Source organism: Manacus vitellinus, unplaced genomic scaffold, assembly GCF_001715985.3.
Source record: "Manacus vitellinus isolate BGI_N305 unplaced genomic scaffold, ASM171598v3 scaffold_19_pilon, whole genome shotgun sequence".
In the NCBI taxonomy this organism is placed as follows: Eukaryota; Metazoa; Chordata; class Aves; order Passeriformes; family Pipridae; genus Manacus; species Manacus vitellinus.
In genome coordinates, this window is record NW_021939395.1 from 9138747 (window position 1) to 9160619 (window position 21873).

The 21873-nt window shown below is 40.1% G+C and overlaps 1 protein-coding gene across 1 annotated transcript; it reads right to left on the reverse strand.

Annotated features, from left to right (window-relative positions):
* Nucleotides 1-5635: 5635 nt before the first annotated feature.
* LONRF3 (LON peptidase N-terminal domain and ring finger 3) lies at nucleotides 5636-21778 on the reverse strand. The gene is given in 17 exon segments (XM_029959196.1): nucleotides 5636-5992; nucleotides 6950-7110; nucleotides 7821-7970; nucleotides 8760-8922; nucleotides 9948-10106; nucleotides 10747-10868; nucleotides 11284-11398; nucleotides 14419-14509; nucleotides 15154-15397; nucleotides 16748-16903; nucleotides 19063-19185; nucleotides 19768-19886; nucleotides 21150-21519; nucleotides 21521-21568; nucleotides 21571-21600; nucleotides 21603-21727; nucleotides 21730-21778. Coding segments are annotated over 16 exon segments (2223 nt in total). The 3' UTR covers nucleotides 5636-5992; nucleotides 6950-6951.
* Nucleotides 21779-21873: the final 95 nt, after the last annotated feature.

Sequence of the window (21873 nt, forward strand, 5' to 3'; positions counted from 1 at the left end):
TTGTCCAGCCAGTGATTTTTGGGCTTTAACAACTTGAAAGCCATCCTATCCTAAGATGTAAACTATTCAGGATGTGGCTGGCCTTCATAGCAAAGCCTGCTCTTTACATCAGTGCTGTGTTTTTCAGGTAGCCTCTGTATATTAATTTTTGGTATCAATATACAATTTATCTGGGTAATTAAAAACATAACATTCCAGGTAAAGGCAGCCCAATGACATTGCTGTTCACTGGTAGGCATGACTTAACCAGTTCTTCTACTGTGTATGTTTTAGAGAACTTAGTATTAGTGACTGCTGATGAAAACCTGTTTGAAAATCAGAAAGACTTCTAAAAAAAACACCAGTCCCAGCCCTGCAATAGTTTAGTAATGCAGTTTCTAGTCTTCCTTCATCTATATGTGTGGCCAAGAGGCTGATTGATGGCATTCCTTACCTTAGGTTTGGTTGTGAGTAGTATGGAGCAAAGACCAGGCAAGCCATAACTCCTACAGCAGAGCTGAAGAACTGTTGAAACTGAGAAGTCAGCACACCTTTTGAAGCTAAAAACTGTTGCCACACCTTTCACCCAGTCATACAGAGAACCACAGCATGCTAAGAGATGTTCCGGGATTTTTGTGGCATCTCATTCACAGAATAAAAAACATATTACAGCTGACTGACATTTGAAAAGCTGTGGCAGGTCACAGCCAGGAGCTATCCTGTGGCACACCCTTCCCTCAGCCTCACACCCACAGTGAAGTCAGCACAGGGTCTTGTGTCGGGGAACGGGGAAGCAAAGGCTGACTGGAAGTGGAAGTTCTTCTTGAAGTGCTTCATATGATAGAGATCATCCAAAATTGCTAATGATAATTTTAATATGAAGCATTATGTAAGTGTAGATGACTTTAGCATATTTCAAATATCATTTGAATCAATCTGTGTAGGTACACTTATAAAACAAGAACACAGTGAGCAAATAGTTGGGAAATATTTTGCTATCCTATATTTGGGTTAAATTCTGTTTTACACTGCATCTAAACCCCACATTTTTATAACTGATCTTAAAGGTTTCAAAACTAAAGTTATGACTTAATAGTTTAAATCAACATTTTCCCTAGCAAAGCTTCAGTTTTGACTATTTACTATTTCCCAGTGAAAAAGCACTTTAACCGAAGCACTTCCTCTACTCAGAAGCAAATGTATTTTGTTGTAGAAAATAGCAGCCTTGACATAATGAGCTGTTGGCCCACCATATACAGCCTTAGCTTGTGCCCTGGATTCTAAAATAAATGCAGGGCCTGAATAAGCTTACATAGAGAGACCAGCAAGCCAACCTCTGACCCCAGCAGCAGCTGGGGCTTAGGCAGCAAGTCACAAGCAGGCTACATCCTGCTTAAATGACAAGGCAAAAGAAGCAGCCCATACATATGTGACTTGCAAAACACTTTGCAGATTTCATTTTTTTAGTAGAATAAACTTTTAAGTTTATGAATAAAACTATTCTCGAGCTTTCTCTGTGAAGTTAATGGCTTTGATAAGCCTATGGAACTTCTTCACTAAAAACAATCTTCTCAACACCACATAGATACAGGTTAAGTGTGGCCAGGATGCATTCTTGCCTGAGAGTGTAAATGAGAAGGTATCCTGGTCATAGTTTTAAATCACAGCAGGCTGTAAAGCAAATGTAAAACAGGGAATAAGAGGAAGCAAAGTCCAGAGAAGTGCAGGGTAGTACTGTAAGCCAGGCCCTCTTCAGCTCCCATTATTCTTACTTTACTAGAGCAACAAGGGAAGGAAAAAAAGAAAAGCACTTGCTGTACTTTTTTTTACAAATTCTGAGGTTTGAACAACTTAATTTCTGTGGTTTGGCTTCTTCGCTTCAAGTGCTGTTGTGTGACTGCAGGATCCAGCTGTTCTTTTTTCCTTTGTCTAAAATACCTACACAAAGTAGCTCCCGTGTAATATTTGTTCATCTCTGTAGTTCTTTGTTATGGAAGCCAAAGAGTAAAGAACACAAAAATTTTAATTAGGAAACAACTCTCCACACAGACTTCATTGGTACAACATAGTTATAAGTACATCTACAAACACATACAGGTTCTTTGGACTATGATTTTTTTAAAATATATTTTATATGACAACGCAAACAAATCTGGAAAAAACAAATTACTTCAACCTTATGTAGAGGTAGCTGAACAGTACTCTGTCCAGTGATATGAGAGTATAACTTAAGTTACATTTCAAGTTCATTACAGTGCACAAAAGGATGTTTTACAAACAAATGGATTATACAAGTCCACAAAACTTTTTATTTAAAATGGCTTGATAGATATATTTCTGGCACTCTTGTAACCACATAGCTTGATGGAATTAAATTGGACAAGTATATGGTTCCAAATTAAGACATCTTACACAGATAGTCTTTTGCTCCACATTTTTGTACTTCTCCCGTTCCTCATCAGGGAATTATAGAAGCTATTACATTGTTTTTGCTACACTTCTGCTCTGTAAACCTTTGTTCTGCAAATTGAATGTAAAGATTAAAAGGTGCATATGTTTTATATTTATAAAATATATGGCTATGACTATTAAAAAGCTCAAGAATGGCAATAACAGAATACAGGCACTTCTATGTGAGGGTTACTTTAGACCTTATGAAACTCCAACATTAGTAAGCACTTCACATGATACCTGGATGAGTAAGTCAATGTAATAGTTCAGGTTTTTATTATCCACCATTTTAATCCTGTCTAAGCAGATTAGTTTCTTTCTTCTTTCAGACAATATTTATTTAGCAAAGTGTTTCAAGAGAGTGACTTTGCTCAAACTACCATTTTTCTGTAGCTGTAAGACTTTCAGTGATTTACTGAGCTTTGGAATAAACCCCAGATCCTAAACTATGTGCTGCACTAGTTACAATTTCTGTTGTGAAGCCAACAAATTAAATGAGAACTAAGCAGGGGTTGAAAAGAGAGATTGAGTTCATCTGATGTAGGACTTGGAGGAAATGGGAAGCACTACTCTAAGTGCATATAGGTCCATGGGTTTTTTATGCACAAAACCCCTGTAGTTAATTTACACTTTGTTTTTTAAATAAGAGTTTGTGAACATGTTCTCCATTCCTAAGCATTGCATTTAAATACAACTCCTGCCTGTCATTGATTTAAACATCAGTAGAAGTTCAGCACCAAGTAGAAATCATTAAAAGGAAAATTTTTTCACAATGAGAACAATCAGTCATTGGAATAATCTCCCCAGGGAAGTGTTGGAATTCCCCAACACTGGACACTTGTAAGATTTGGCTGGACAGGGTGCTGGGCCATCTTGTCTAGACTATGCTTTTGCCAAGAAAATTTGGATCAGCTGATCCTTGAGGTCCCTTCCAACCTGGGATTCTACAATTCTGTGAAAAGACCATCTAAAACAGAACTCAATTCTATGAAGCTCTTTCTCTACAGCACAGATTAAGACAGACCAAATCCACATTTTTTTTTTTAGACTAAAACAATCTTTGGATTAAGAAATCCATGGTTGAGGTGTTCTGTCAGTAAGCAGTCATACAGGACAGAAGGACAGGCCGAGCAATAGACCAGCCATTCAGTATCTCTTATTGCTATAAGGTAATGGAAGATATCAGCACTTAAAGAAAAAAAAATAAGAGAAACTTTTACATCTAACACCAGAACATCACTTAAGACTTAGCATAATGGCCTATCACACCATTTTATCATTTCATTATTAAAACTACTGAACTACTTCCTAAGCAGCCTATGCATTACTTATGCCCCCACAAGAACAATTAATCAATACTTCTGATCACACAGGAAATACAAGTTTGAGTCATGATTTTTTTTTTGTTTTTAACAGATGAGCAAGACTGGTTATGGAACTGGGTTTGGTGTCTAGAAAAAAATGCAAAGAGCTTAAATAAAATACTCCCCCAATTAATATTTTATCTGATCAATGCTGTTTCTATAATTAAAGCGAAGGTATTTTTAGATCTGCTCAGCTGTTTATTCATGCCTGTGATAAATGTTGCATTTACATCCTTGTACTCATTAACACAACTGAAAAATAGTCAGCGATGATGTGGCATAACTAGAAGATTTTTTGGTTTTTAAATGTCATTACTGAAACTTTACCATCTCAATTTATTGCAGGCTAGGGCCATCCCTTGTCCAGCTTTTTCTGGACAGGTTTGTGTTCTCTAACAAATTTCTTTCTCAATATTGTTTTTTTCTTCTGATGGAATTTGTAGACTGCAGCCATTAATCTAGGATGTGTGGCCATGGAGCAGCCCCAGAATGCTACTGTATGTGTACAGATGAACTTTTTGGTGTGTTTGATTTGTTGTGCACGTGCAGATCACCTGTTTGCATTACATGCAGTAGGTCCAGTGTTTCCAGGTGGCAGCAAATGCACTGGGTGTTCATGATGCAGGGCATGTACGAGAGTCTCTGCTTAGGAAATTCTGGCAGCTTCAGTCAAGGCTAACAGAAAAGATAATATTCACTTTTAAAACCAAGGATTCTTTTCCATGACAGTTTCTAAAACAACAAAATTGGCAGAATGAGTATGTAGAATACATAGCATGCAGGGAAAAAGAATAATGACATCAGTGAGAAAACAGTTTAAATTAAATACTTAAGGTCCTTTTCTCACAGATAAGAGTAACAAAGTGACAGCTTTTTTTCCTATGGGAGCACTATGAGGCCCTTACGTTATGCAATAATACATAATGGTTTGTGGAAGAATTGCATTGAATGCAGCTTCACTTCCAAACAAGTGGAAATCACTTCATTATTGATTTATGAAGACAAATGTCATAGCAGGTGTCAGCCACTGTATACTTGATACTGTTCAGAACATGAAGGTATTTTTATACATTGTTTACAGCATGTCAAGTACCCTTATGGAAGAAATGCAGGAATCTAGCAGTGAGGAAGGAAGCTGTAGTATTTCTAGAGTAGCTCAATGCAAACAGGATACACATTCCATGTTTATCACAAAGGTGAAACATGTTTGTCTTCCATTTGTTGCTTTGGTACCCTTATGGAAGTGTTCTATGGAATTTAACAAAAAGGGGAACAAAGGTAGTTTTATAAAAACGTAACAGTATGGAAACTACTTTTAACTAATAAATATTTCTGATGAGATGGAAAAACACCCAGAAAAATGACATTAAATTCTACTGCATTTTTTCATAAAGGAGGCATGAAATGGCAGAGTACTGTCCTGGGTAAAAAAAAAAATCAAAGAAATGTGTAGCATTCCATAACATTCTCACTTCATTCTAGCTTTTGCCACTGAAAAGGAAAACAGTAGCTTAGAATAAAAGGCCCAGTTTTGCTCGCATTGAAATCAGTGAAAGCCCAAGTCAGATGGAGGTACAAGCAGTCCCAGAAAGTGGTACACTGTGAGCAATAAAAGCAGAAAAACAAGTATAGGAATCGTTGATTTAAAAAAAAAAAAATCAAAACCAAGATACTTCCTGTTCTCATTTCTGCCCTATTTTTACCTGCTTTATAGCTAGCAGTAATCATGCTAAAATTCACTTGTTTTCCTTGGCAGTTAACTATTATTAGCAACACTACCCAGTCTCTTAAGAGAAATGCAATGGCTGGGTAGAGATTTGAAGCTAACAGAAACCTGAAGATTGGGGTGAAATAAATAGCATTTATTACAACATATTCCTTCTTATGTGACACAAACTGCCCTCTGAGTCCTACAGGTCAAAATAACTCCCCCCTCCCCGTCCCATACACACACTCCAAAGCCAAATCCCACCAAACAATTAAAAGAAATAAAACTCATCTTAACAGCAACAAGAGTTGATTAAAAAAAAAAAAAAGTCTGTGTATTAACCTACAATGAAATGACACCAGTACTTCCAGTTTTCTCTAGGATGAGCCACTTTTCATATATTGTGGCTCTTTCTTCGCACTTTGTAGCCATTGTCCATTTTTGCAAGAAAGAGTTCAGATACAAATTCAACTTCAAGTTATCCTCCGTTCTGTGAAAAATTAGGGAATAGATCCTTCTGTCACCACTATGGTCAATTCCCACTGACATCACCTGATCAACACAAACTTATCCAAGCATTTAAACATTCATGCTCAAGGTTAAGCACGTGCTTGACTGTTTGGTTGCATCACAAACCTAGTCACAAGCATAGGATCAACCTCCAACAACTGTGCTTGAATTATCTCAAACATAATCTGTGTATTCAAAGACTTCAAGGCAGGATGTTTCGGGGGAAAAAATCCTTCTTAAGCTACAGTAGAACTGGGGATGAGTAGAAAAACATTCAAAGTATTTGAACAGAAATAACTGAAAAATTATCAAAGCAGTTGCTTGTGCACTGCAAGAATCATCATTTTTGCCCCCAGTCATAAATACAGGGTAAAAACACTATAAATAAATAGAGCAGCTCACTTTCCTTTAGCGAATGAACACATAAATAATATACATTTTGAAACAAAAAATCATAGTGCAAAAATAAATTATCAAACAGAAGTTGTGAACATTATTTTACACAATGCTATATAAAACCTGAACCATTTGAATAAAAGACTTTGCAGTTCACTGAAATAATGCATTAACATTATTATTTCTGCTTCACATTAAACTGCACAGTTCATCCTTTATCCACTAAAAAATAAAAATAAAATAAATTAAAAAAAATCCTTAAGATTTTTAAAAGGTTTATGGCAAACAAGATCACTTTTTGTTCTATCACATTTGTTATTAGTTTAGCAGTGCAGTGATTGAATAATTGTCTCAGACTTCCAAATGGAAACTACTGAAGTATCCATAAACATCCCCTGCTCTTTATAACCCATTCTCTTTGAAATTCAGGCTTGAAACATCCTGACACTCAAATCTGTAAGACATTATTGCAGTTATATGAAGTTACAAGAGACAGTCTACAGTCAAGGACTGTGGGAGACTTCACAGCTCTCCTCCTCACCATCACCGTGATCTCGTACGAGACATGAACGTAAGGACACGTCTGATGCCATTCAAGCGGTCTTTGAGGGATTTCATGGCAAGGAACGGGAGCTGAGCTCTGTTCTCAAGTGGAAGGACAGCCAGGACCCACCAGCACCAGGCTGGCCCATTAGGGTTAGCCTACAGCCAGGGGAAAAAGAAAAATAGAAGTCAGGATTCATACAGATGGCAAGGTCCTGGTTTTGAAGATCTAACTTCGAAAACACAGTTTTTGACAGCAATCTAGCAACTAGGTCATTTCATCACCAACCTAATGGCTGTGCTTACAGGTTCCCCTGAAACAGATTACAAACAAATTTCACCTTTCCTAAAAATAGAATGTTGAAGGCATTTCTACTTCTAGCAACGATTTATAGGCTGGACTTTCTAGATTTTTTAAATGTATTTTTTTTCCCATGTTATCATTGACCCAGCTCTTTGGGATTCCTGCCTCCCTTCTCCATACTTCATAACAGTTCTTCATATTTAGCTTTTGTTGTTCCATTCTGTTATTTTAAGACCCCACCATTTGCAGACCTTTAAGAAGAGAACCAGGTTTTCTCTTGCCTATTTACACTTCATCCTTCAATTGAGGAGGTAGAATAGGCATTTCCATTTCCTGGGATTAATATAGTCAGATAAGTAGCCTTAGAAAGTTATCAACATTAAATATGAGCTTTTGTTCACAACTGTGCTACTGCTGGTGTATGGCAATAGAACTCAGGCTCAGCTTATGTGGGGTAAATGCAGAGTATTCATATTTTCATCTTAAAAGGCAATGCCTGCCAGCTTATCGGATATCCCTGCTATTTCTGTCTCCAAAAGTTACATAAGCCACTGATTCTGGATACCTGTGGGTCAGGATCCTTAGCTGGCATTGGACCAAAATGACTGAGAATTCGACTTTTGAGTGCTTGCTTGAGGGAGTTAAACCACATATATGCCTGATCATAGACAGAATCATGGAGAACAAGTAATGCAGCATATTCTTGTCCTTGCACCTGAAACGAGTAAAAAAAGGGGGAAGGTTACTGTTTGTTCAGTCTCTATGTTGGGGAAGGCACAGCATTTTTAGGATTTTCTGAGGTGGGTGAGGGAAAGAAAAAGGAAAAAAAAACCACACCAATAGAGTTCTGGGATAAACGCTGAAAGCTCATTTGGTGTTCCCCCTTCTGCTCTCCCTCCCCAGTCCAAATTCTTCACTTTCTTTCCCTGTATTCTATACCAAAGATATCTATTTGCAGAACATGCACTTTCTGGATTGCTATATAAAAAGGCCTTTACACAAACATCATATACAACAACAGAAGAAAAGACCATGCAAAGCTTTTTTAAAAAAAAAATTAGTAGAGCCTCAGAGTAGACATTTTATCTTCCCATACGAAAGCTCTTAAGAACTAATGTAATTTTGAAGATTATTGTGGGCTCAAACTTGCTCCTTCTTACCTGAATGGGAGTTTTCTAACTGGATTCCATGCAAATGGAGGCAGGTTCCCTCTCTACCCTCTTATATATAGCAGTTACTCTGTCTAGAAGAGCAGTAAGATTTCATTCCTGAATTCACTTAGTTTTGTCCTCTGCTAAATGCCTCTAGGAAACACAGCCTTCAGTACATGGGCAGTATGTGTGCATGCTTGTGGTAACTATTATGTTTCCCACCTTAACCATGAGCACTTAATAAATACCACAAATTTGTTTTACTATAAACTTCTACAAAGAAGAACTCACTGAAAACAAGCACTTAGAATTTCACAAGTAATACAGTTTAAATGAAATATTTCTAAATTTACCTTTTGATCCTCAATGTACTCAATATCTGCTGTGTTATATCCATCACGCTGGCTGTGCTGGATCACCTTAAATCTCCTCTTGCCAATGCTGTCTACAACAGAGCGACCATCAGCAAAGAATTCAACATTTCTTATCTCCAGAATGCAGCCATAATCTGCAAACCTATTGAAATCAGAACAAAAGCAAGTAAACAAGTCTTATTCTCTCCACCCTTAGTTCCACAGAGCTGCCATACAGCCAGTCCCTACCACAAAGGTATTTACCAATGTCAGCTCATTTCTATTGTTCATAATACTGACCTGCTGTAGTTCAAATTATTCCACAATTGTTTGCAAAACTATCAGGAAGATTCAGGCTGTCTAATCTGATTAATGCTAACTGGATGTTTTGGAATACAGGGAACATCTTATGAAATTGAAAATTATATAGGTCAGAGGAGCACTTTCTCCATAACCCTAATATGTTCAGTCAATTTGTACAGAAGGGCAAGTGCAATTCAGAATATTAGAATTATGGAAGGACTGTGAAATCTATAAAGAAAAAAGTGTTTCCACAGTTTCAGCAGATTTAACTCTGTAGGTGGGTACTTTGTATATGTTATGCTTCTTACAGTGTATACATACCCAGTAGGTAGATACCATAAAAAGAAGGGAGAAAATCTAAATACAGAGAGACACTGAGGTCAAATTACCCAAGACTGACTGTAAATTCTCAATGTAAATGGTCAGTCAGTCTTTATGATGGTTCTGTTATGCCTCTGCAGCCTCCACTATATTCAGAACACTGAAGATATAAACATATCCCATAATATAAAAAAGCAAACCCCCCAACGCGCTGTACTGCCATTTCAACTTGATTTCTTGTGCCAAAGCATTCAACAGATTTGAAAATAGTAGAAAATACACTTCCTTTTCGTGTATTACAAGAGGTCTGCAGCTCAATTTCATATGCTACACACCAGTCATGTGTGTTTTGAGAGAACAATCAGTCATATTAGTCAGAATCCAAGTGATCAAGAGAGAAACTTCGGTCTTCTCAATGACTTCAAGCAGCATGATTATGAAGAAACTTTGTCTGCTGGAAAACTACTGCAGATATATAACCATGGACCTTTCTGCAGCTTTCCAAAGACACTGGCTCCAGACTAAGTGGGTACATCACATGGTCCAAGCACGCTGTTCACTCACCCCTTTACAGGGTCGCTGATGCACATCCCAAACTGTTTGGTGCCAGTCTCCATGCACCTCCGAATCATCAGGCGATAACATGGCTCAAAGATGTGCAAAGGACATGGGACTGTAGGATAAGCCATTGTGCAGACAAATATGGGAACATTCTTATTTAGGCTGTAAGAGAGAAAGGACAAATCAGATGTGGCATTTTACCAAACCACTGACAAGGTATAAAATATGTAGTAACATAGTCTTTTGAATTATGATGTCTTTAAATAGAAATTACAACATCTTTGGAAAAAAATTCTTAATGGATTAAGTAAATGTTTTCCCTCAATTGACTAGATATTATATTTATATACCACTTAATAGTAGAAGAATTTTTCATTATGCTTTCTGGTTTTGCTAGTGAGAGCATTATTGTATCTTCATTATTGCTTTTATTTACTTAATTTTCCTTAATCCCAATTCTTCCCTACCCAGTACATTCCAACCCCCATCCTGTCAGACTGCTTCCACCTATTGTCTCACTCTGTGCCTTTCACAGAGGTCCACTGAAAGCAACCACATTGCTTTATACTTCCTTTATAAAACAACCTTCTGGATTTCTTCTACTTCTGTTTATTGTTTAGCCCAGTGTGCAGATTTTATGCTCACTCAAGCACAGTTTCACCTGGACCCTGTTCTCTAAAATGACACAGAGAAAGAAGCTCCTTTGTCAGCACCTCAGCCTGCTGTTCCACAGCAGCCGGAGCCATTCACAGCTAACGGCAGTGGAATTACAGATTGGATTTTACATAAATGGATTACATACTTGGAAAGCTCTGCTATTTCCTCTTCATAAATCTTTCTTCTTTCAGTGAGTTCCTCTGGAAGATATCTGGCTATTAACTCCTCCATTAGCACTGTTTTACAATATTTCCTCATAGCCAAGCACTGCAGGAAAAACACACACAAGCAGTTACAGGGAATGTCCAGCATTTCACAGCGTATGGTGCCTGTGCACATGGGATCCACCTTTACCCCCATTTCCTGATATCTGTGGTTCTATGATCTCTTAAGCTTGCTCTGCCATTGAAGATTTGTTTCTTCAACTATTCTCTATGTTACAGACAGTTTCTTCAGAAATCTGGAAAGTAAGTAAAGTCACCTTTTTCTAAGCACAGGCCTGGTCCTAAGGTTTGAACAGAGACTATCCATGCTTGATAACTCACAAGAGCATTTAAAAAAATCACATTCTTCCTAAGTTATGTAATATTTCTGTGGAGTTGGGAAATATCAAGGGTTTCTGAAGGTGAAGGTGTTCCTATGCCTTGCACTTGAACTTATGCTGAGAAAATCCAAACATTACCTCTGAGAGCCCTTCCTTGCACAGGGGACATTTTGGGTTGTGATCCAGACACCTCTCCAGACATTTGAGACAGAAGGTGTGTCCACAAGGTGTAGTGACAGGTTCATAGAAGAGCCTGGATTGAAAAATCCAAAAGCAAAAAGACAACAATATCGTGTACCAAAGTAAAAGAAAAAGGCTGCTACTCAAAAAAGCTGAATTCATTCACTAACTTAACTACTGACTACTACAGGGAAAAAGTTGATTCTTGCTTTTCATTTCTTCAACCAACGTTGGTACTTATTCAGCTTACAGACTTTCTTATTGTCACCCAAGGTGAACTCTGATGAATGTGAGTGACAATATTGTCATGAAATTCCAACAAGCCAGGATTTAATTTTCCTCTATGTGAGCAATAAATAGAACCAGAATTGGGACCATCTGACTTTGCTAATGAAATGGAGCAATACTTGCACAACTATTACTGTGGAAATCACGTGATTACTTGTATGAGTAGAGCTAAGCACAAAATAGCTATTTGCATCAACAGCCCACATCAGTGACTGCAATAAACTGGGACCTGGCAGTTCTGGGTTAATGGCTGAACTCAAAGATCCTGAAGGTCTTTTCCAACTTAAATGATTTTATAATTCTACTATTGCCAGCTCTAATGGAGACTTTTTTTTTTCTGGTTGGCATAGACAGGTTTTAACCTTCAAATGACTGCTTTTCTGGAGAATGAGTGACATTAGGTTCATGTTTCATCGAGAAGAATATTTAAATATATAAGGCCAAATCTGCAAAGTACCATGGTATTTAACCTTTACTCAGTACCTCTGTGACACTTATTCTCATGTAAGGATTTTTTTCCTTATAATGATTATGTGGTATTGCAAAGTGATGTTTCCTTGTCAATAATAAAAAAATAGAAGTAATTCAAAACTAGAAACTAAAGTGTTTGGCATATACTGTATTTTACAACATACTGTCTAAGCATTTTAAGGTCTCAAATATTAGTCTAACCATAATTTAAGTAAATTAATAAGTTTCCTTTAAAATATTAGTTTATCAAAACAGTACACTATGTTCTATTAAACCTGTGGAAATCACAAATACGTAAACCCACATTTAACAGCATCTTTAACAAGATGAGTATTTAAGAATGTAATCAGCTCTTAACAGGACTGCCATGGACAGTTTATTAAATGTCATTAGTTAATATAAATATGACATTTAAGCAATGGAACATATGAAGTAGTATCTAGAATACCACACCTATCTTACTGCTGCTTGACTGTATAACTGAAAACACTTGTTAATTGTTTCATAAACAGAAACCTCACTGTACCGAGGCTTCCCTAGTGCTTTAACTGTGTAAAACACTGAATTGTACAATGTGTTTCAGTAGGTACTGGACTGCATATGTAATTACTTAGTAATGACTGACTTCATCTGAAACATTAGCAAAAAGACAAGGAATTCCTATTAGGATGCCTGAGTCTCTTTCACACCAGTATGTTGCTTTGACTATTACTTTGTGTTTTCTGCTTGCTGTGGGAGCAAATGTAGATCAGTAACATTTTAGCCACTCCACCAGACAAACAGGTTAATAACAGCTCCTGAAGTTAATTATGAACAGGTCAGTAGGTTACTAGGTAATTAGTCCAAAGTACCTCAGGAACCAAATCCCTGAAATACTTCTGAAGAACATGGCAGGAAATAATTATAATCAATCAATAACAAAGATCTTATGACAGCTTTCCTTAGCACAAGCCTCCCTTGTGCAGTGATGTTACAAAGCTAACATCCTTCTAGATGCAAGGCCTGGATTCGTGACTGCAATTACAAGCTCAGCACCCCCATCCTCTATACTGTAAGGGAATCAGTAATCCTTGGGCTAATTCCTTTACAAATGTATTGTAGTCTGGCTCTTTCTGACTTAACACACAGCATGAGAAAGTAGGACTAATTAACTTCATTAAAAACGTCTGAAAAATGCTGTGTGGACATGATAAACATGTAGAATCACTAAACAACCTAAGACTAATTGCGTGGCTTTCTGTTAGAGGAAAGGTTTGCTCTTTGCAGTATTGAGTGTTTTGACAGCTGTATAAACTTTTGGAACACATTTCAGTTGTAGACAGGCAGAGGGAGAGGGGGCAGATCTGATTTATTTCAAGCAGAAGCAAATCAGACAACAGCAGTTGTTCCCTCAAAGGTTTCAGTTTGTCTGGAATAAATTGAAGCCCCCTTCTCCACATATAAACAATAAAACAAAGCAAATCCAGATTTCTCAAAACACAGGCCTTCAGAAGTAAATCCATAAAGAGGCTGCTATTTAAGAATTTAAAATGTAGTGCAAACCCCACCATGTGTTATTCATAGATCTGGGTACTTAAAAAAAAAACAAACCTAAGCAACACTCACTGCAGTGAGTGAAACATCTTCCCAATATTTCTAAGTCAGTAACAAAACCCCACATGTGTTTTTGCCAAAGTTAAAATGTTTTTTTACAAAACAAGTAGTAAAATAGATGGAGCTGACAACTCCTACTTATTTTATCAAGTCATTGCTGTCCCCAAGAATACCTGCTGTTTAACTGGAAGAGATCTTTAAGCAAATGGAGTGACACCCATGTCACTTAACATGTCTCTTAAGCAATAGAGGAGAAGCATGCTCTTGTTTACTTGCAAGATCCTCCTATTGCAATAGCAGCAACACAGTACTTCACATGCAAACTCAGAATATTCACTGGATGTGGTCTCTTCAGCTATTTTGTGCTTTTTGTAACATTACAAACAGCTCTACAAATTCCAGAGGACAAACCATGGTTTTGTGCACTATATGTGTCTGTGGGTAGGTGTGTATCAGTGGTGAGAGGAAATCTTCCAGACACCTTCACTAACACACTTAATCCTCGTGTGACCTTACATGCCCTTCCCAAAACAATCAGTAGCCTAGAGCAGATCAAAGAGTCCCTATTCATGAACAGTGCTCAGAACCAAAGGTCTAGAAATGCATCATTGGACTATAGTGAAAACTTATTTCAAGTCAGGGCAAAAATAAGTACCAAGTAAGATAGAAAATCTGTAGATCATAAAATGGAAAAAGATACAGCTTGAAAGCTAAAGACATCCATGAGAAAACAACGCATACCTCATACACAGGGAGCAGTCCAAATCTGATGGATCCACAACTTCAAATGGAATATGTTGTCCAGTACTATTTTCCTTAGTATCAACTGTATCTATCAATAAGACAAAAAAATAATTGAACAGAACTATGCAAACACAATACTATTCCATGTATCTCTGTCAACATCTGATATTTAAATGGGTGTTGTATGTACTTTTAATTTACTGAACCATTAAGCATCATTACAATAATTTCTATGCAAAGCAAATCCTCATACTTCCTCTTAATTTTGGTCACATTATACCCAGTTACAGAGTAACTTGGTCTTGCTTTAACAATCAATGTCAAAACACTGTTAGTGCTGAAAGTCTAAAGTGAGACAAATTCTTCTGTCGTACCATTGTAAATACATCCCACAGCATGAAAACAAGGCCAGTTATAATGAACAAATAGAATTTTTGCTTTTAAACTTTTAAAATTGATACAGAAAGCATTAAGACCACATGCAACATTGATGTTCCTTAAAGATTAAAGCTCTGCTGAGAAACAAGCACTTGGCCCAAACTTCTTTGACCCTTTTTTGACTTTTTTCTCCCCACATACAGGAAAGATTCCACATCATGCCTTCATTAGGCAAAACAGAAAGTTTAAAAACCAAAGTGTAATAATATGGACTCTCTTCCTTTGAGTTTTATAAAAGCAAAGTTCCCAAGGATTCCATGTCATGGAACCCATCCTGTGTGTAATTAAACATACCTTTCTTCATCAGTTTGCAGGGTACCTCAGCGTTTCGCAACTCTTCCGAGCAGCACTTCCTTTTCAGGAGGCTGCATTTCTCAGAAATGAGTAAAGTAGACTCTGGCATGGAGGTGAATTTGTTCTCCTCCTCCGAGCAGTCCTTTTTGCTCTCTGTAATTTGCATCGATTTCCTCAAACTACCGGAAGTAGTTACATTTGGTTCCTCTTGAATGGAAAAACCCTTTTTCTGTTCCACATTTACCTGTGTAAAGAGAGGACTGACATTTGACCAATCATCCAACAACCTGGTAAGGAAAGACCCCAAACCTGTCACAAATCTTTAATATTATGGATCACCAGGAAAAAGCTAGTAGGTCAAGAAGCAAGAGTCTGAGAATTGCTAATTCTAATACAAAACAAAAAACAACCAACAAACAAACTCAAATTATTTTCCCTCTCTGCCACCCCCACCACTGAATATTTTCAGCCCTTTTATGTGGCTTTATAGCTTGAAGGTCATGAAACTGGATTCAGGCAGAAATGCAGCTAGATCTCAGGTTAAATGTGTTGTTATCACTTAACCTATGGAAAAACTGCATATTGTTTATATCATAATGATGGCATCAACCATCAGAACAACCAAAACAACGTGAGTTTATTTCAAGGAAGCAGTATAAATACAAAAAATATATAAGAGAAAGTACACAGAGCTTCCTTCTGCGAGACAGATTTCTTTTGCAAAGGATAAACCACTCAGTGTTTATCCCCTTACGGCTACAGGACATCACCTGTCAGCTTGTAACATCAACTCCCCAGATGAACCCCAAAACAGATAGTGTGGATTGTGAGCAGGAGCTGTGGTGATGTGTAACATGCAGAAAGATGGGTGAACTGCTCCTCAAATGACTTTGTGAAAGGGTCATACAGAAGGATTTCTTGTCAGAATATCCTGACAGCCTTTCCAGAAGGCAAGGTCACTGACTGTTTCTTATTGGTCTCAACAAGGCTGCTCAAGACCTACCACTTTGTTTGTAAGGACCACTGAAGTTTCCTCCTACATATACAGTATATGCAAACCCCATCCCAAAGTTCAGTGAAGCAGAAGTGGTCCTCACACACCCATGAATGTAAACCTCCACAGCCATTTACAAAACTGTGGCTATGAAAGCAAACTTATAAAGTTGCTGATGTATCTGACACAGCTCTACAATAACCTCTAAGTAGTATACAGACTCTGAATGCCACTGACATCACCAGTTACAGGTTCAAGCTGAAACTCTAGATTTTAACATTTCACAGCTTTTGAGGGTATCTCAATCCAATCTTCAGAGGCCCTTTCCCACTACCAACTACTTGGAAGAGCTAATGACAGTTAGAGGAATTGAACCCAATCAATTCTGAAACAAAATTTATCAGAACAACAGAGGACTTGTATTAAAGTCAATTAAGGAGACTTCAGTAAGTCAACACTGTTTTGTATGTTCTGAAACTCAGTAAAAATTTGAGAAAATGTATCCTCCTATCTCCCAGAGGCAAAAAGGAGAGAAGGCTTCCCAATGTGAACACAAAACACACAACAAATTAAGAACCACACATCAGACTTGATCTTTACCTTGAGCAACCTTTGTAGGTTATGGCTGGTGCCTCCAGATCCCACTGAATTTAGGAGATTCCCCTTTAATCTAGAGTGATGTGACAACAGCTGCAGGATATCGGGTAAGTGTTCCTGAGCATTTCCCGGGATGAGTGAAAACAAACTAAGTAGAAGCTGTGATATAAAACAGAACACTTCACTGCTTAGTTCCTTCCTTATAACCTCTAAATGAAAAAGCAAGTAAGGGAATAGCTGAAAGAAGCATCCTTGATTTTGTTAAAACCATTTAAAGAGCCCTTTAGACTAGGGTAGGAACAAAAAGATCAAGAGCTATGGCAATACAGGCCAAACAGACAGCAAGAAACATTTTCAGAGTTAAATAAGCCCATAAAGTTATTAATCATTCTCTGATGTGACACACAACATGCCTTTGTTGTTTTTGTCCTGCAGTTCAAAGTTCACCAGAAATTACTACCATCTTTCTTAAGTACGTTTTTTTGCTGCACATCAGAAGCTTTCACTGGAGTTTACTAGTACAGAAAGCACTCATCTCTCACAGGCTTAATCCAAGATCAGTTGAGTAAATGTCTCTGATATTGTAAACTGTAGCTATTTTTAATTCACTTATGTGGGAATACAAAAAAGGTAGGCAGTAGAAAAATGCTATTTCTTTATTTGCTATAAGAAAATAAGTGGATCTGTTTCAAGTAGCAGCTTGAAGCCCCTTGTATAGCATAGCTTATCAGATGATTATTTAAGGAAAGAAACAGAGCTGAATAGAAGATTCACACTTCAAAAACTAATTTCAACATACTACTGAGGTGATCCTGCTGATGTCTGAGGAAGCCACATGACAGCCAAGATTTCTATTTAAAGCCAAAAAGGATTCCACAGGATCACACTATGTTCAAAGTAACATGTGCAGACAGTTAATACAAGCAGAACATCACAGCTGCACCCAAAGAATTTGGTAAAACGTAGTATGTCATTGTTATGCAAACAGCCTTGGAAACGACCCAGTAAAACATTGCATCATGGATGAACTCTGTGTCTGATGAGTGCACGAGTAATTCTTTTGGTCATAAGAAGCCTAGTTTTTCTCGGAACCCCACTGCTCAGAAATCAAGTGTCTTGGTTAGGGCTATTCGGAGTCAGGATTTAGAAACCTATCTGTTTGTTTCTTGTCTTTTTGCTCTGGTGCACAGAGTCTCCCAGCATGACTATGAGCACAAAGCATGACACAATGACAATGAAAGACTGCGTGGAACCCACTGGGGAAAACAGCAAACAAAACCCTCAAACATCAGTGACAAAAAACTCCCAGGAGACTGAAATCTCAACCATATTTAAAATGAGATAGAAATTTGATCGTCCTACAGCCATACAGGTTATACTGTTACCTTCATGAACAGTGCTTTACTGTAAGAATTCTACTTTTAGAAAGCCTTATGTGTTACAGTACACAGAAACCCTAAACCTCCTGTCCCCACCAGTTATGGAGAATGGGATGAATACACTGCCATAAAAGAAAATTCAATAGAAGGAAGATAGAACTATTATGGTTTTATTGCCATTAGCTATCACTGCCACACTGAGCCTTTTAGCTATGACAACAACAAAAAAAACCAGTCAAATGTCAAAATACTGATTCACAGGAAATCAGAGTTTTGAGGGGTGTGCAACACAGAGCAGTATTCACAAAAGCCACTTAAGAGTTCACACACATCTTAGGCTGCTGCTGAAAAAAGTCACACTGCAGATCCATTTCATTGCTTACTTAGCATTAATTATTAGCAACCTTAGAAAACTATTTTAAAAACAGTTCTTCCTCTGTTGGCTGCTTCCTCTCTCACGCCTCCTTCACACACCGATAGATACTCGGCACAGCGCGACTGGCAGTGGGAAGAAAGCTGCTGCTCCCAAGTGGAGTTTGATGAGTGCTGCGTGTTGCATTCTGCCAGTCAGTGGCCTGATACAACATTCAATAGCAACTCCCCCTCTTCTGCACTCCATCATTGGTAATAGATTGCCAGGCTGGGAATCAGATCAGAAATTTGACTATAGAGAATCACAGTAGTCTGCGGGTGGCAATTATTAACGACTCAGTTTTAGTTCAGATTTGCTGATGCTAATGTCCTGACTGCTTCCACCTCATACCTGCTGAGTATGTTTTCTTGCTACCTCCCTATCTTCAAGAGCAATATACAACTCAAATGTCTGGATTTGTGCAGCTCTTTGCAGTAATGAGAGAGGGGAAAAGAAATAATCCCATCCTCCTTAATGAAAGGCCACTGAAAACAATAATGCAGTTCTAGATGATTTAGGGAACTCACCTTTTGTGCCTCAGACTTGGCTGTCTTGTTCCCAGTATCTAGAGCAAGGCAGAATAGAAACTCTCTTAAAGCTTCTTCTGTTTTCCCCAGATTAGCTAATGCCTGTCCTTTCCTCAGGTGACCCTGCAAGGAAACACATCCATAGCTACAGTATTTTTTCTTTTGTTATGAAAATAGGCAATAAAATCATGATGAAATTACAAGAGATCTTTCTGAAGAAGAAAAAGTTAAGTAGGAAAAGTCACTATAAGCATCTCTTACACCTAGACACCACCACTCTGTGTTTCTAACCGCAATGGTCCTAAAAACTCCTACAGGATATTCTCCAACTCAAGCAAATATGACTTTCACAGCACCTGAGCCCAAATGATCTTGGAAACATCTACTTCCCCTGCACTGATCTCCTAAAATCGTAATTTTGTCCTTATAGAATGATACAAGCACAGCATTCATTTTTAGAGAGAGTTCATGAACTTGATATTCATCCAGGTCAAAGACAATAGCCTTAGCTCATGCTCCATGATTGTCACTCTCTACCTCAGGAAGCTCGAGAATACCATGGTTAAATGTCTGTAAACAACAAGGGTCCAAGAAGTTACAGGATTTAAAGCTTCCCTCAAATTCAGCTGTCTGACCATTCTAACCATTTCCTACCAGGGTAGTATCAAGATTTTAAACCAAAGTAAAACTGGAGTCAGAACTTACTTTCAACCAGTATGGCTGGAGCCTGCACGCTGTTTCTGCATCGTGCAATGCATCTTCACAAGCTTTCAAAGTGGAGTTAATCTGGGACCGGTTGCTATATAGTAAGTGGTCATTTGGAGCTGTAAGAAATAGAAAAAGTGGTTAAGTAAAACAAAAATTAGTTACATAAGCTTTACTCCTTAATTTATTTTTTTTTTTGTTAAACACATGTTGGTGCTTCTGAGTTGCACAAACCCACAAAATATCCAGTTTTTAAATAACTATGTACTAAATGAAATCTGGAAACCTCTTTGGGCAACTCCAGACAAAATGTCAGCTATGTATTATATAACTGCAGGGAACATTGCATAAATAAATGCTGAGACGCTCACACAATAAATTACCAGTGCTGACTGAGGATCAGATGGTTGGTAGAAACATACAGGAGACATTTAAGGCGGCAGGAGGGATGCTGGCATACTGTAGGGAGGAGTTTCAAAATCCGTGGCATCAAAGTTTTTAAGTGATACATAACGATCTCTTCGTGTCATCGCTCAACACAGGAAAAGAAGTGACAGTGTGAAGAATCAGATAACACTACACTGATCACCGAGTTACACACACGCGGCGCGTTGTAGCATCGAGACAAAACGTGTGCTGAGGGAAGGCTGGGCACTTTTCTGAGAATACTTTCTCATTTAAGTGAAACTCGTAATACCTTGCCTCTAATTCCCCCTTACTGCGTGCAGTGTGTGAGTTGCTTTTCCTCAAACTGCATTAAAAGGACCTCGTCAAAAAGTTCTCCCTGCACAGCCCCGCAGGCGCTTCCCGGCGATGGGGCGGGAGAGCCGAGCCGGGTCAGCCGGGGTTGCGGGATCCCGGACACGCATCCCCCGCCATTCCCTTTTGCGCCCGGCTACGAGCGGCTCCTTCGCACCTGGCGGGTGGTCCGCGGGGACCGGCCCCCGGCCCCTGTGGAGCTCCTCCCGGGGCGCGGCGGGATGCCCGGGGCGCGGCGCTCCGCTCGCTCCCGGCCCCGCCGTTACACAACGGCGCCGGCCGGGGGGGGGCCCGGCCGGACCGCAGCTCCGGCTTACGCAACCGCTGCTCTCCTGACCCAGTTCACCGCGGGCCGAAGAGAGCCACGACCCCTCCCCGGGGCTCCCCCTCCGGGGCACCCCGACACTCCGCCAGGGCCCGGCGTGGGGGGCCGGCGGCGGCGGAGCGCGGCCCCGGCACACCCCCCCGGACGCGGGGGCTGCCCCCGCAGAGCCCGGGCTCCGCGGGGCGAGAGGCACCGGAGTGCCGCGCGGCGAGCCCCGGCCGGTGCAAAGTTGCCTTCTCCGGGGGCTGCGGGAGCGCGTCCCCCGCGGGCCAGCGCCGGGGAGGGGGAGAGCCCTTACCTAGGCTGACCGCTTCGTTGTACTTCTGCAGGGCGGCTTGGAGCTTCTTCTCCTTGTAGAGGAGGTTCCCTTCGTGCCGGAGCTGCGAAGCCTTCACTTGGCAGGGGAACCACTTGGCCAGCAGGTTGCTGAGGATGACATTGACCCGCAGGAGCTGCCCGGCCGCCGCGCCGCCCGCCTCCTTGCACAGGACGCAGCGGGACTGGGGCGCCCGGTCCCTCTCCAGGCACTTTTTGCAGAACGTGTGTCCGCAAGGCAAGGAAACGGGCTCGAAGAGGAAGCCCTGGCACTTGCGGCACCTGAAAACGTCCCACTCGCGGGGTGCCGCGGGGTGTCCGGCGGCGGGCAGCCCCTCTTTGATCCGGACGCCTCTGCGCCATGCACTCCACCAGCTTCTCCAGACTTGCTTCGCGCCGCCGCAGCTCTGGTGGCGGGACGCCAGCTGGTACAAGCGGCAAGCGCCTCGCTGCAGCCGCCGCGAAGGCCAGGCGCGTCCGCCCGCCCAGCAGCACCTGCACTCGGGCCCAGGCCGCCGCCCGGCGCCTCCAAGTTCTGCGCCTGTAGAGCCCCCGCCGCCTCTGCAGCACCAGCTGGGGCTCGGACGCGGCGGCGCAGGTGGGCGAGCCCATGCCGTCGGCTTAGCGGGGCGGGCGGCGCGAGGCGCCGGGGCGCGCAGGGGCGCGGCCGGGCCCCGCCGGCCCATTGGCGGTGCTGCTGCCGCCCG